This window comes from Neovison vison, chromosome 11 (genome assembly GCF_020171115.1).
Source record: "Neovison vison isolate M4711 chromosome 11, ASM_NN_V1, whole genome shotgun sequence".
Taxonomy (NCBI): Eukaryota; Metazoa; Chordata; class Mammalia; order Carnivora; family Mustelidae; genus Neogale; species Neogale vison.
Genome location: NC_058101.1, coordinates 145,343,780 through 145,357,249, shown reverse-complemented (window position 1 = coordinate 145,357,249; position 13,470 = coordinate 145,343,780). Strand labels below are relative to the sequence as shown.

General features: G+C 39.6%; 1 protein-coding gene across 1 annotated transcript in view; it reads left to right on the top strand.

Annotated features, from left to right (window-relative positions):
• ARHGAP10 (Rho GTPase activating protein 10) overlaps positions 1–13,470 on the top strand; it is a 324,116-nt gene that overhangs the window by 111,677 nt on the left and 198,969 nt on the right. Inside the window, exons 5-6 of the mRNA XM_044224902.1 lie at positions 6,476–6,577; positions 12,324–12,434. Of these exons, the coding sequence (XP_044080837.1) occupies positions 6,476–6,577; positions 12,324–12,434 (213 nt within the window). The remainder of the gene's footprint in view (positions 1–6,475; positions 6,578–12,323; positions 12,435–13,470) is intronic.

The following is a 13,470-nucleotide window of genomic DNA, read 5'->3' as shown; positions in this document are numbered from 1 at the left end:
TTTTTATTTTCACCGGTTAACTGGAATACTTAAAAAAATGACTTAGGTTAAAAGTCTTTTTTTAAAAACAGAATAATGCTTTTTTTTTTTTTCTTTTCTTTTTTTGGTGGTGGGGATTAAAACAAAAAAAGCCTTTAAAAGTTGACCACAGCAGAGTGTTTAAAATATCCTTGTCAGAATGTTGATGTCTTTCTCTTCTCCTTCCCCACCTGGTGTGTCCTGCTGTCTGCCTGTTCAACTAGAGCTCTTTCTGTTCCTTTCAGTCTTGGTTTCTCCAGTTTCAAGGATCCCTGTGATGAATTTGAATTGTGGTTTTCATACTATCTAAACTGTTAGGTGGTTTTTGTAGGTTGGATTTTCTAAAGGCCCTGAGCTATTCTTTTCTACTGTTTGCCTTTACTTGGATTTGTTCTCCTTCTGTTTGGTTTGGGCTTATTCCTCTGTTCTTGGAGGTTCTGCAGATTTTCTTCCATGTTTGCCAGCTTCTCTCTGCTGGAAAATTTCCATTTCCTATTGCAGGACACCAGTCCTTCTGTGTTGTGTCATATGAGGTGACTCGTCAGAGTTCCCTCCAAGGCCTAGATCAGCTTTTACTTCCTCTGCAGCTCTTTCTCCTTCCTCGGGTTCTCACTTGTTCCCAGTGTCTGCATAGCACTATCCGTAGCCGCTGCCCATTAAATGCTGAATTAGCCACAGGAGACTAGTACAGGTACTGACCAATGCAGGAGCCTAGTCAGTTGTGTAAAATCTCCAAGAAGTACCCTAGCTTGTGAAGGCTTATGGTGGGAGAATTAAAAATTCCTCTTAGGCATTTGAGCAATCCAGTTATGACAACATGGCTTTAAGAAAGGGGCAGCATGCAAATATCAAATAGATGCAATCAAACTATATTGATAATAGAGCCTATTCAAATGCTGGGTTGGAAAGAGCTTATTACCATTTTATCCCATGGAGTAAAAAATTAACCCAAAGGGTTGAAACAGATGTTCATTTCATATATTATAACTGCCTCAGCCATTCACTGGCCCTCACACCAAATGCCTTTTGTATTTCTAAGAATGTATCTAATGACTAAATATTTAATAAAAGTTGATTGCCCAGGATTCTGTAAATGACTGCAAAATATGGGTAAAAAGCAAATCTACCTAAATAATCTCTCAAATTATGTTTGATAAAGCAGAAAAAAAATGCTGATTTAATTTAATTACATTTCTTTCATTTTAGTGATTACACACTTCCCAGGGCCTGTTACATGGCAGGAGGCACTGGGGTACAATTGTGAATTAAAACTGTGGCTGGTTGGCCTTCAAGAAATTGACAACTCTGGAGGGGAGATGCCAAATAGAAAAGCAATAAAAATACACTAAAAAGTGCCATAATTGGGGTGGGCATAGGTGCTCTGGAGCCTGCCCCCTGATCTTTGGAGTTCCAGGCACGTCTCTCAGGAAGACCTGACTCTTTCTCGTGTGAGTCCCACATCTGCCCCTTAGCTCGCTGTGCAATTCAGAGGGCATTACTTATGACTTCTAGCCCTCAATTTCCTGATCTTTAAAATGAGACGAATGACCCCTGCCTCGGGAGGCTTTTTTGTGAGGATGACATGAACATGATGATGTATTTCCCATGTCTAGAGTAGGGTCTGGCATACAGAGTCATGATTTATTTTATTGCTCCATTTACAGCTTGTGCTGCACCAACTTGCCAAACAAATTGCTCAGGTTTTTGTCCACTCTCCGCATGCCAGCTGCAGAGATAACATGCCCCATGTGACCCTTCTGGCCAAGTAGTGCTAAGGCAATGGGTAGGTGACTCTGGAGCGACTGCACGGGACCTCAGGGTGCCCGTCAGCTTTGTTGTTGTTGGTATCTCTGCAGCCATAGCTTCCCCCTTCTCTCCTCCTCCAATTGGTGATGGGTGTCTCCTGGGTGCGGCGTCAGTTGCTAGATACTGTGGGGAGAAAAGCCGAATTCTTATTTCTTTGAATAGGTTGACGGGACTTTACAGAAGGGGGGACTGTGGGGTTGGATCAGGCAAATAAAGTGTCAGGCAGGGATATAGGTGACACTTGGTTAGGACTTAAGGGGGGGGAGTGCTGTTTTTATGCCCCCAAATGGTAGAGGGGTGCCTCCTGGAAGAGGTGGCATTTCACCTGCACCTGCTGGAGGTTGGTAGATCAGAGGAGGAGGAGAATAGGGATGGCAAAACTCTGGTTGCTTGGATATCAGGATTCCATGTGAGAAGGTGTCCTGCTGGGTGTATTACCTGTGGGTGAATCTTGCTTCTTGAATGTGTGATATTACTCCTATTTTCTTATTTAAGTAAGGGAGGGGGAGTTGGAATCTCTGAGAAAGTAGCTAGTTCTCCAAACTAGGCATGCCTTATTATTTAACGTGTATTGTTGTAAAATAAGTCTTTCCATTTCCTCATCCTAGGAAATTTGTGCAATAACCAAAGCCTTTTAAAAAGATATCTGGGAACTTTAAAAACTTCCCCCCTTTCTTCTAAAACAAAAACCCCCCTTGGGCGCCTGGGTGGCTCAGTGGGTTGGGCCGCTGCCTTCGGCTCGGGTTGTGATCTCGGGGTCCTGGGATCGAGTCCCGCATCAGGCTCTCTGCTCAGCGGGGAGCCTGCTTTCCTCTCTCTCTCCCTGCCTGCCTCTCCATCTACTTGTGATTTCTCTCTGTCAAATAAATAAATAAATAAATCTTAAAAAAAAAAAAAAACAAAAAAACCCAAGTTCTAGTACCCTAAAGAAATGTGGACAATTCACACTAATATTCAAGTTTTTGTGAGTTCTTTATATGTTCTTTACTCATTTTTCAATGGGAATATTAAATGATTTTAGCAAAAAGATTGCTTACCTTAAGAATGTTTTATACATTAGGAATATTTGCTTCTTTTCTAATCTATTAATTGTCTCTTCTTCCTGCTTTGTGTTTGGCCTTTTAGCTTGTTTAGTGTGTGTGTGTGTGTGTGTGTGTGTGTGTGTGTGTTTAATATCTAGAAGTTCTTACGTCTTCTCCCATTTCTTTTTTGCTCAAAAAGTATGCCTCTGTTCTGAGATCTGATGAAACTGTTCTTTTTTATGGCTTCATTTTTTACTTGTGACTCTTTCAATCCATCTGGAATTAGTTTTCATATGACATGTGGTTCTCTGTTTCCATGTAGTTAACTAATTATATCAACACCATTGGCTGAAGAATATTTTTTTACCCGATGAATTATAATAAAATCATATATATATGTTTACTTCTAACATATTGAAGACACCTGATTACTTAAGTTTTATTTCATAGGTTTCTTTTTTATTTATTTTTTTTTTAAAGATTCTATTTATTTACTTGACAGACAGAGATCACAAGTAGGCAGAGAGTCAGGCAGAGAGAGAGGAGGAAGCAGGCTCCCCGCCAAGCAGAGACCCGATGCAGGGCTTGATCCCAGGAACCCGGGATCACGACCTGAGCTGAAGGCAGAGACCCCAACCCACTGAGCCACCCAGGTGCCCCTATTCATAGGTTTCTAATCTTCCTTTACCATTTATATAGCATAAAACTTACTTAGTTTTCCTGTTTTAAATCATTGCTCTTCTTTACTTTTTTTTGGGGGGGGATGGGTGGTTTTGTAACAGATTAGAAACTGACTTTCAGTGAGTCATATTTAACCTGTAAGCATAATTTTGCTTGGCTTACTCATGTGAAAGTGTAAAAACAAAACAAAAATAAACTGTTGGCACCATTTAAAAATCTTTGGATTTTTCAGCTGGTCCAGAAAAATCAGAGGACATGGTTTATATATTAGCCTATATTCCCACATGGTAAAAATCTGCTGGAGCCATGATATGGCCACCTTACCCTCTAGAATAGTTGTGGACGATCTGGTTTTCCATAGCCCCCACCTCTCCTACACTTGATCTTAGCCAAAAGGCCAAGAAGCGATTGCACCTCTCTTTAATGAGTTTTGTCTTGCTTCACTCCTTGTGCCTGAGTTCAGATACAAACTCATTGCACTGGCTCAGACTTACTTGAATTTGTACTGCTGTTTTTATAAAAGAAATTTTCATTATATTAGATTTGATCCTTCATAGAACCTTTTGTCATAAGTTACTTAATTTATTATATATCTATCTAGCTCCACTTTATATAAATTACAGATTTATATAAATTATAGATTTATATAAATATTTATATATTTATATATAATATATCTCTCTCCACATTTATATATATATATATCTCCACACACATCTATGTTACATATGTCAGCTCTAGCAGTGTGGACGAAAAAATGCTGTTCTTTACTGAGCGCTACTTGAACATAGTCCCTTTTAAAATTTGCATTATTTCGGGATGCCTGGGTGGCTCGTTTGAGCAGCTGCCTTCGGCTCAGGTCATGATCTCAGCATCCTGGGATCGAGTCCCATGTCGGGCTCCTTGCTCAGCAGGGAGCCTGCTTCTCCCTCTGCCTCTGCCTGCCTCTCTGTCTGCCTGTGCTCACTCTCTCTGACAAATAAATAAATAAAATCTTAAAAAAAAAATAAAATTTGCATTATTTTAGCACAAAAGCCACGTGAGCACAAGAAACAGCAACAGCATTGAGAGAAAATGCAAGAATAAATAATTAAGTCTTCAGGTTTAACAACAAAAACCGCACAACCGTACGGTGTGTGAACGAATGCATTTCCACTCTGTTGGTGGGAGGAATGTTATTTCTTGGCTGAATTCCTTCTTCACAAAGCCTTTGATACCCCCGCTTTCTTTCATTCTCAACTTTACCCACGTGTTAACTTACAAACCCTACAACTGCTGAGTGTGCTGGGTGTTTTGACTGCTGATTTTAGCATCACTGCTTCCTTTGTCCCATTCTGTGATTCACATGAAATCAAATGAGTAAAAATATTTTCAGTATTCCTGTGAAGGATGAATCTGCGCGGATAGCAAATGTGTTTTCCTATCAGATCCGGCTTAGCAGTCCTCTTGTGGTGAACGCAGGGGCGGGACTTCTCTTCCTGTTTTGTTTCCACTGGAGAAGGGGATGCCCAGCGAATGAACGCTGTGACGCTGGTGCAGTAGAAAGTGGCCTGGACCAGGATCTGTCTTCTCACACCTAACGCAGTGTGCATTCCTCCACATCAACTTTTTAAACTAGTGGAAGATTCTGAAATGACGGCCACATGTTTGTTTTACGTTATTTTTCTGTTAGTCACCAAAACAGTTGATGAAGAGTGTAGTAATAAAAAGCAGAAAACAGAGTAACCATGTATTAATAACTTAGGTTCTGTGTTGTTACTTTTTTTCCCCCCCTAAATTGTGCAGCTAGTTTGTAATTAAACTTGGAGTAGAAATGGGAAGAAATGTCTGTTCTGGAGACCGCCTGTCTTCCCTCAGTGTGGGATGAGGTCAGGGTCTCTAGATGAGCCCACATAGCAGTTTGTAGTTCCTTGTGGTGGGTTTAAAAAAAAAAAATGTGAAGAAATAGACTTTTCACACTTTGTTCAGTCGCTTTGCCTACCAGGAAAAAGATCATATCAGAAAAGATTATTTTTGCTTTAGAAGATAGAAGTTGGAAAAAGGGAAGGGAATGTTCCTTTCCAGGAGCCCTTGGAGAATTAGGGAGAATTTGAAGTTAATGGAAACATTTTGACAGTGTGAGGACATTCTGTGCTCTCATTGGTGCTCAGAAATGTTTACTGAAAATCCATTTAAGTTGGCAGGCAGTGTTAGGGAAGATAGTCTGTCTTTTCTGTATTTAACAATTAGGAGACTTGTTTTCTCAAAAACTTCTATAACAAAAGAAAAGCAAATGCTAATTCTAGGCAGTACTGGAGAAATGTTTGTAACGTCACACCACCGAGTCTCAGTATGAGGGTATCTGGTTACTTTACACCCTGTTGACCTAGTGATACATGTTCTGAATGATGTTATAGAAATCACTGTGAAGGTTTTGGAAAAAAGATGTTTCTGATCAGAGGGTCTTATTATTAAATTCACACTGGACAATTAAGGAAAATCTTTCCCAAGTTGTTTTTTCTTCCCCAATTGTGATGATGATTTTTTAAAAAAAAATCTAGACCAAAATGTAGTCAGTTTTAAGAGAATCCCATTTCTTTGCCAAAGTCTGCACAAGTTTTCTGTTTTAAGCCTGTGTTGTTCTTTTTATTATTTCTTTTAATGAGGGACAAGTGACATGGCTTTGCTTCTAAACACTAAGTGTAAGTGTTGAAAAATACCGTGCTCCATAAAAAGCCCATTAAAGGGAAAACAGAAAAGATAAGTGACTCTTCAGTCCTAACACTGTTTTGAGGATGAATAAGCAGTGGCCTGGGTATAGATCGATTTTTCAGATAACTTCATCACACTTAGTGGTACTTTATTTATTTTTAGATGCTAATCCTATTTTGAGCTTCTCAGCAGATAAACTGTATGTATGCATTTTCCCCCCTGTTTAATCATAGTTGTCTATGTGTTCTGACTTGTAGGAAGAAAAAAAGAAGTTTGACAAAGAGACGGAAAAGAACTATAGTCTAATTGATAAACATTTGAATTTATCAGCCAAAAAGAAAGACTCACATTTACAAGAGGTATTGTTTTTACTTTTCTGTTTATTTGTTTCTACATTTCAGTAAGGAGTGCATACCTTTTCTTTTTAAAATGTGCTTTTCTTTTGTAAACTTTTCATCTAGGATTATTAGGGATGAAAAAGAAAACGAATGGGTATCACCATGAATTAAGAAAAGAGTTCTTGTGGAACAAGACACAAAATAATGAATACATCTTACAGTGATTAATTCAGTAGAGATTCATAGTATTAACATTTTTGGTTCCGAATATATTTTCACAGGAACAATTTTATCTGGCATTACTGAAGAACAGATATATTATTTTCAGGAATAGATTCATTAATTGGCTTTCAAGATTTTTTGAAGAAATGAGTTGAATTTAATAAGCTCATCTACCATTTTGCTTTTATGTGAAGGCAGCATTAATCTTTTTTAACACTGAAGATTCAGGAGTTCAGCATCATTGGGAGGAGAGAATCTGTTTTACTTGTGTTAATAGACTTTTTTTTTCTTTTGGAGGGAGCCATGTGTAAGGAGAAAGGAATTTATATCTTATCTCTCATTTTCTCTGTCTTTCTCTTGTCTAAATTCTCTGGCACTTGTGTTTTCTCACTCACACACTTGAGTGGAACCTCAGTGGCTTGCAATTTGGAACATATGTTTTCATTAAAAATAATGGTGTTTTGCAGCTGTTGGGATCTTGACTCATTCCACAAAAGTGTGATATTTTTCTCATTTGTTTATTTTTAAACACACAAGGAATCTGGGCATAATATACACTAATTGAATTATCATAAAAATGACACAGCATTGGCTCCAGTATATTTAAATGCCAGATACGTAGTTGCACATCGTGTGTGTGTGTGGTCATTTTGACATTCCCCACATATCACATTTACTCTTTCCTTTTTAATAATTTTGACTGACATTTGGAAGGTGTTCGACAGTTTATAAAAGAGGAGGGCGGGGTCACCTGGGAGGCTCAGTCAGTTAAGTCTGCCATCGGCTCAGGTCAGGATCCCGGGACCCTGGGATTGAGTCCCCCATTAGGCTGCCTGCTCAGAAGGGAGTTGGCTTCTCCCTCTGCCCCTCCCCCACGTGTGTGTGTGTGTGTGTGTATGTGCGTGTATGTGCACGCACACACACAAGTACACGCTCTCTCTCACTTATACACTCTGAAATAAATAAAAAATCTTTAAAAGAAAAATAAGAGAAATGAGCTCTTATATTACTTATTCCATACTTAACAATTCTGTAGGTAGGTAGGGCCCCTTTTCTGCTTGGTCCATATTATGTAGAAAACCATACAGATGTTACAAACGTTCCATCATCTCCTCCCCTCTGTCCATTTTGAAATGACAGCTGTTGTTTTAATCAGCTCTCCTTATGCCAGTGGCTTTCTACCTGTCTTCTCCTCTTACCTTTCTTTTCAGGTATTCCGAAAGGATTTTTCCTTTAGAAAAAATTATTTTCTGTGCTACAAGTAAATTTCCATCTTCACTTCCTTCTCTGATTATGTATCTCGTTCGAGCTATTGCTCAGGCAAAATCTTTATAGCCATCCTTGGCCCTTTCTCTCCTACACCACATCTACGTTGTCAGCCCGTGTTTTCCTTAGTTTCAGGATATTCTCAGGATATAGCCACCTCTGACTCCTACCGTCATCATCCTGGCCCATGCCTCTGGTGTCCCTTATGCAGATTACTGTAATGACCTCTTAATTCATCTCCCTGCTAACACCAACGTATCCCTGTAGTTTACATTCTATACAGTGAGCAGGGTGAGCCTGTCTTTATGTTGCTTCTCTGCCCTAGGCCCTCCCTAATTAATGTCTCCAGAGGCCCAGGGCCCACCATCCTGTCCTCACATCCACGTGGGCTGCTTTGCCCTGACTGGCATGGGACAAGCCTACTCCATGCTCAGGTCCTTTGCTTTTGCTGTCCCTACTGCCCAATACGTTTCCAGCCTAGACTTACATGCTTTACTCTTCCACGTACTCTCAAATACTCTCCACTCAGAGTCCACTTTACTGGAGATGTCCCCGAACATCTTACTTTAAGGTGACCCTTGCCTTATGCCGCTTTGATTTTTTTCATACTCTTAGTCCCATTAGACATACTGTGTATTTGGTTGTTCCAAGGCTTCTTGCACTCGCTTGTAAGCTCCTTGAGGGCAGCAACATTGTTTTATTCAGTACTCTGTCCTTCATACCTAGAGCATTGCTAGTCAGGGTGGAGGCACTTAATAAATATTTACTGAATGAAGAAGGGTGAAGTGCTTGCTCAGTGAGCTGGGGCTTCACTAATTTCATCATTCCCCAGGATAATTAAACTCCAGATCAGAAATATGAAGAGACCTTCAAGATGAATAGTTTTAGTTGCATTTAAATTGTATATTCTGTCCTATCTTGACTGTATGTGCTTTACAAATGTGCAGATTCCCACTTATATCAGCTTTCTGTTGAAAGTGTGAAGGTTTAAGGTGGGGGGAATGCTTTTTAAAAGTAAAAGGTTAGTTTTGGATCTTCATTGATCTTGGCATTGGTGTATGTGTTCCTCATCTGCAGCGAACCGAGTTGAGGTGCTGGGGATGTTTATAAAGGTTGCTGAGAGTGGTACCAACAAAGGCATAGAAATTTGAATCATTCTTTCTCCTTGTTTCAAATGAAAATAACATAGGAGATAATGTCGCAGAGAGCAGGCTGGCTATTCAGTAATTCTGTTAGGACCATTACCTAAAACCTCCACATTTACTGGACATGATGTCATCTACTTCCATCCACATTCCTGAATTCCAACTAATATTTGCGCTAGAACAGGTATCAGAGATTTGAGAAAAATCTATTTCTGTTCATTTTTGAAGTATATTTTTTATTTTCTGAGCAGTCAAATTATTATATTTCAGTACATATGACTAGAGAAGTACATATTTTGACTACCCTTGCCTGAGATTAGTCTGTTCTCATATGTTACACATTTACAGCAGGAATGGCTGGAAATTAGATGATGATCAAATAGAAATTTGTTGAAAAAGTCACTTTTGCTTGGTATGGCAAAAAGTATAGTTTGAATGTGTGTTTTTCCACAGCACCCAGCAATTAACTCAGTTCTCACAGTCTACCTGGAGACTGCATCATTCCCAACAGGTTAAGGGCTCTGTCCCACAAGACAGTCCCTTTTTCAGATACCAGCTGCAAATCAAGGTTATCACCTGTGCTTCTGACCTACTGGCTCTAAATTCGATGTTCCCTCATCTCCCTCCTCCAGTTTGATTCATTTGCTAAGAGTGGCTCACAGAATCGAGATAAAACACTTATTTATATTTTCTGATTTATCATATAGAATAATATAAAAGGTAGAGATGAATAGCCACACAGGGTGGGGGCTGGAGGGTCCCGCCATTCAGGACCTTCTGAGGCTTTAGAAGCTTTGTGCTTTATTCCACACATAGCACGTTCACGATCTTGTGCAGCCACCACTACCTTCCATATCTGGAGCTCTTCTCATCTCCAAAGGCTGAAACTCTGTATCTGTTGAAGACTGCTTCCCCAGCTCCCTACCCCCAGCTCCTGATTACAGCCCTTCTGTTTCTGTCTCTATCAGTTTGTTCTACGTACCTTATAAAAGTGGAATCCTACAGTATTTATTCTTTTGTGACTTGCTTATTCCATTTAGCATAATGTTCTCAGGTTCATCCATGTTATAACATGTGCCCAAATTTCCTTCCTTTTTGAGGCTGTATAATATTATCTCTATATGTCACATTTTGTTAGCCATTTATCTGTCAGTGGGCACTTCGGTTGCTGCCGCTTTTCTTTTGTAAATAAAGCTGCTGTGAACAGGGTTATATAAATCTTTTAAGTTCCTCTTTTCAGTTTTTAAGAGTATATACCCAGAAATGGAATTGTTGCATCATGTGATAATCCTGTTTTTATTTTTTTTGGAGAGCTGCCATGCTGTTTTTCATAACAGCTGCGCCATTTTGCCTTCCCACCAACAGTGCACAGGGTTCCACTTTCTTCACATTGTCAATGACACTTCTTTTCTTTTTTTTTTAAGTTAGTTTTGTTTATTATTATTTTTTTTTGATAGGTATAAGGTGGTATCTTGTATTTTTATTTCCATAATACTTTGTGCTTTTGAGCATCTCTCTAGGTGCTAATTGCCATTTATATATACTCTTTGGAGAGATGTCTGGATAAATACTTTTAAAATTGGCCAACTTAGGAAACCTGTGATGCCTTGTAAGAGTGGTTTCTAGGATGGCCATTCTTGCTCTTCTGTTCCCCCATGGAACCCTGTTTCTCCCCCAGGTCCCTTCTAGTTGACAAAATAAGCTAGAACTCCCCCACCCCCACTCCCCGGAATAGTCTCTTGAGCATCGGTGTCTGTTTATTCCCAGAGGATGACACATTTTGAGGGCCTATGAGCAGGATTATCTATAGATGGGCTTCAAGCCCTGGCCTACTTTTTTTTTTTTTTAATCTTTTTAAAAAAATTAATTTATTTATTTTTAATAAACATATAACGTATTTTTATCCCCAGGGGTCCTGGCCTACTTTTTGAGAATCAGGTTCTTTTATGTTTCCTTTAATTGAAGTATGGTGGACACACAATGTTACATTAATTTCAGGTACAGCTATCAGTTGTCATCATAGAACACTGTTACAGTACTGTTGACAATATTCCCTAGGCTGTCCTTTCATCTCCATGACTCATTCCTGCCATACCCGGAAGCCTGTACCTCCTCCCTACTTCATGCATTTTGCCCATCCTCCCTCCCCCTCCCCTCTGGCAACCTGGCAACCATCAGTTCTCTATTTTAACGGGTCTGTTTTGCTTTTTTGTTCCTTAGGTTTTTTTTTTTGTTTTTTTTTTTAGGTTCCACAAATACGTGAAATCATGTAGTATTTATCTTTCTCTGGCTGACTTCACTTAGCATAACAGCCTCTGGGTGCATCCATGTTGTTGCCAGTGATTGCCGCCCCCCCTCCCCCCCTCCCCCATGCAAATCTCACTCTTTTTTTTGTGGCTGAATAATATTCCATAGTATGTATATGTACCACATCTTTATCCATTCATCTGTCAGTGGACACTTGGACTGCTTCCTGTCTTGGCTATTGTAAATAATGCTGCTGTAAGTCAGTCTTCTCAAAGTACTGTTCTTGTTTCCTTTGGGTTAATACCCAGAAGTGGAATTACTAGATCATATGGTATTTGAGAACCAGATTCTTGACATGGTACCCTAGCTCCCACTTCCTCACTGCCCGCCTTCAGTCATGAGTCCTGAGGTGACTAGATTTCCCAAGTAAACTGCATTCTTAGAGGGTTTGTCAATGGAAATAATGGTTATGTGATTTTGACTGTGTGTGTATGGTTCAACCTTGGGTATCAGTTGGGGTGGGGGTGAGTTTTTCATGAAGAGCCATACTATTTGAAGTTCACCCTTGGGGTCAATCTCATAAAGGGCAGGCGCTGGCAAACTTTTTCTACAGAGTTAGATAGTAAAAATTACTTTTTTTTTTTCTTTTTTTTTTTTTTGTAGGCAGTCAGGTTCCTGTTGCAGCTACTCAGTTTGGCTGCTCTAACAGGAAAGTAGCCATGGAAGAGATATGAACCAGTAGCTTGACTATGTTCCAGTACAACTTTATGTAGGAAAACAGGCTGGGGGCCATATTTGGCATGCAGCTTACAGCGTTGCGAACCTCTGATCAAGAGTTTCATTCCTCACCATCTCTGATTTAACCAGCTTCTGTTGCTTTACCACAGGCAGATATCCAAGTGGAGCAGAATCGGCAGCACTTTTATGAACTGTCTCTTGAATATGTATGTAAGCTTCAGGAAATCCAGGAAAGAAAGAAGTTTGAGTTTGTGGAGCCTGTAAGTATCACAGAAGGTTATTCCATTGTTAGATTTTTGTGATATAATAGAAACATTTTTCTTCCTGGATCGATTTTACCATTGCTGGGGGCCATTGTGCATACACATGAAGCGCAAAGCATCATAAATTAAAAAGGGTGAACACATCACCATGAAGTCGAGGAATCACCTTACAAATTCGTGGTTCTGTTTCTGTAGTGTAGTGGTTATCACGTTCGCCTCACACAAATTCGTGGTTCTCAGCCTTACTGGCACAGCAACATGTAGGGAATATTATTTCTCAAGGACTCGGCAGTCAGGTGCAATTTCGGCCACCCTATTGTAGGTCCGCCCTTTAAAGAAAAGTCCTGCGGCAAAAATGTCAGGTTGGGAGAGACAGTGGTGCTTTGATGGGTAATCTTCCCTTTGCTCGAGTTTGTTCAGAAGCAAGCACACCAGTCCAAATTTTGGTACTTTGAACAATTATCAGTAACAAATTATTTCTAACCCAAGTAAGTTATGGCAACCTAAATTAAGAACCAGCAGGTGAAGCATTTGAAACTATTTTGTCAGTTACTCTGGCTAATCTATAGACCTGTGTACAGACATGTGATTTGTGTTTGTGCTTATATGGATGTGTTCTAATAGCTTCAGTTCTTTATATATATATATATATGTATTTTTTTTTGTGTGTATATGTGTGTGTATAATGTTTATGGACACATGAATATATGTAAAGTGTAATTCATACTGTGGGTTTTAGTGAAAAAAACCCAAGAAACACTGGAATTCATGACTCTTAAGATTAATTTTAATGTAGGTGCTTTTGCCTATGATTTTTTCTTTTTTTTTTTTTAAGATTTTATTTTTCTTTTTAATTTATTTGACAGAGAGAGATCACAATAGAGAGAGAGGCAGGCAGAGAGAGAGGAGGAAGCAGGTTCCCTCCTGAGAGAGAGCCCGATGCGGGGCTCAATCCCAGGATCCTGGGATCATGAACTGAGCTGAAGGCAGAGGCTTTAACTCACTGAGCCTCCCAGGCGCCCCTGCCCATGAT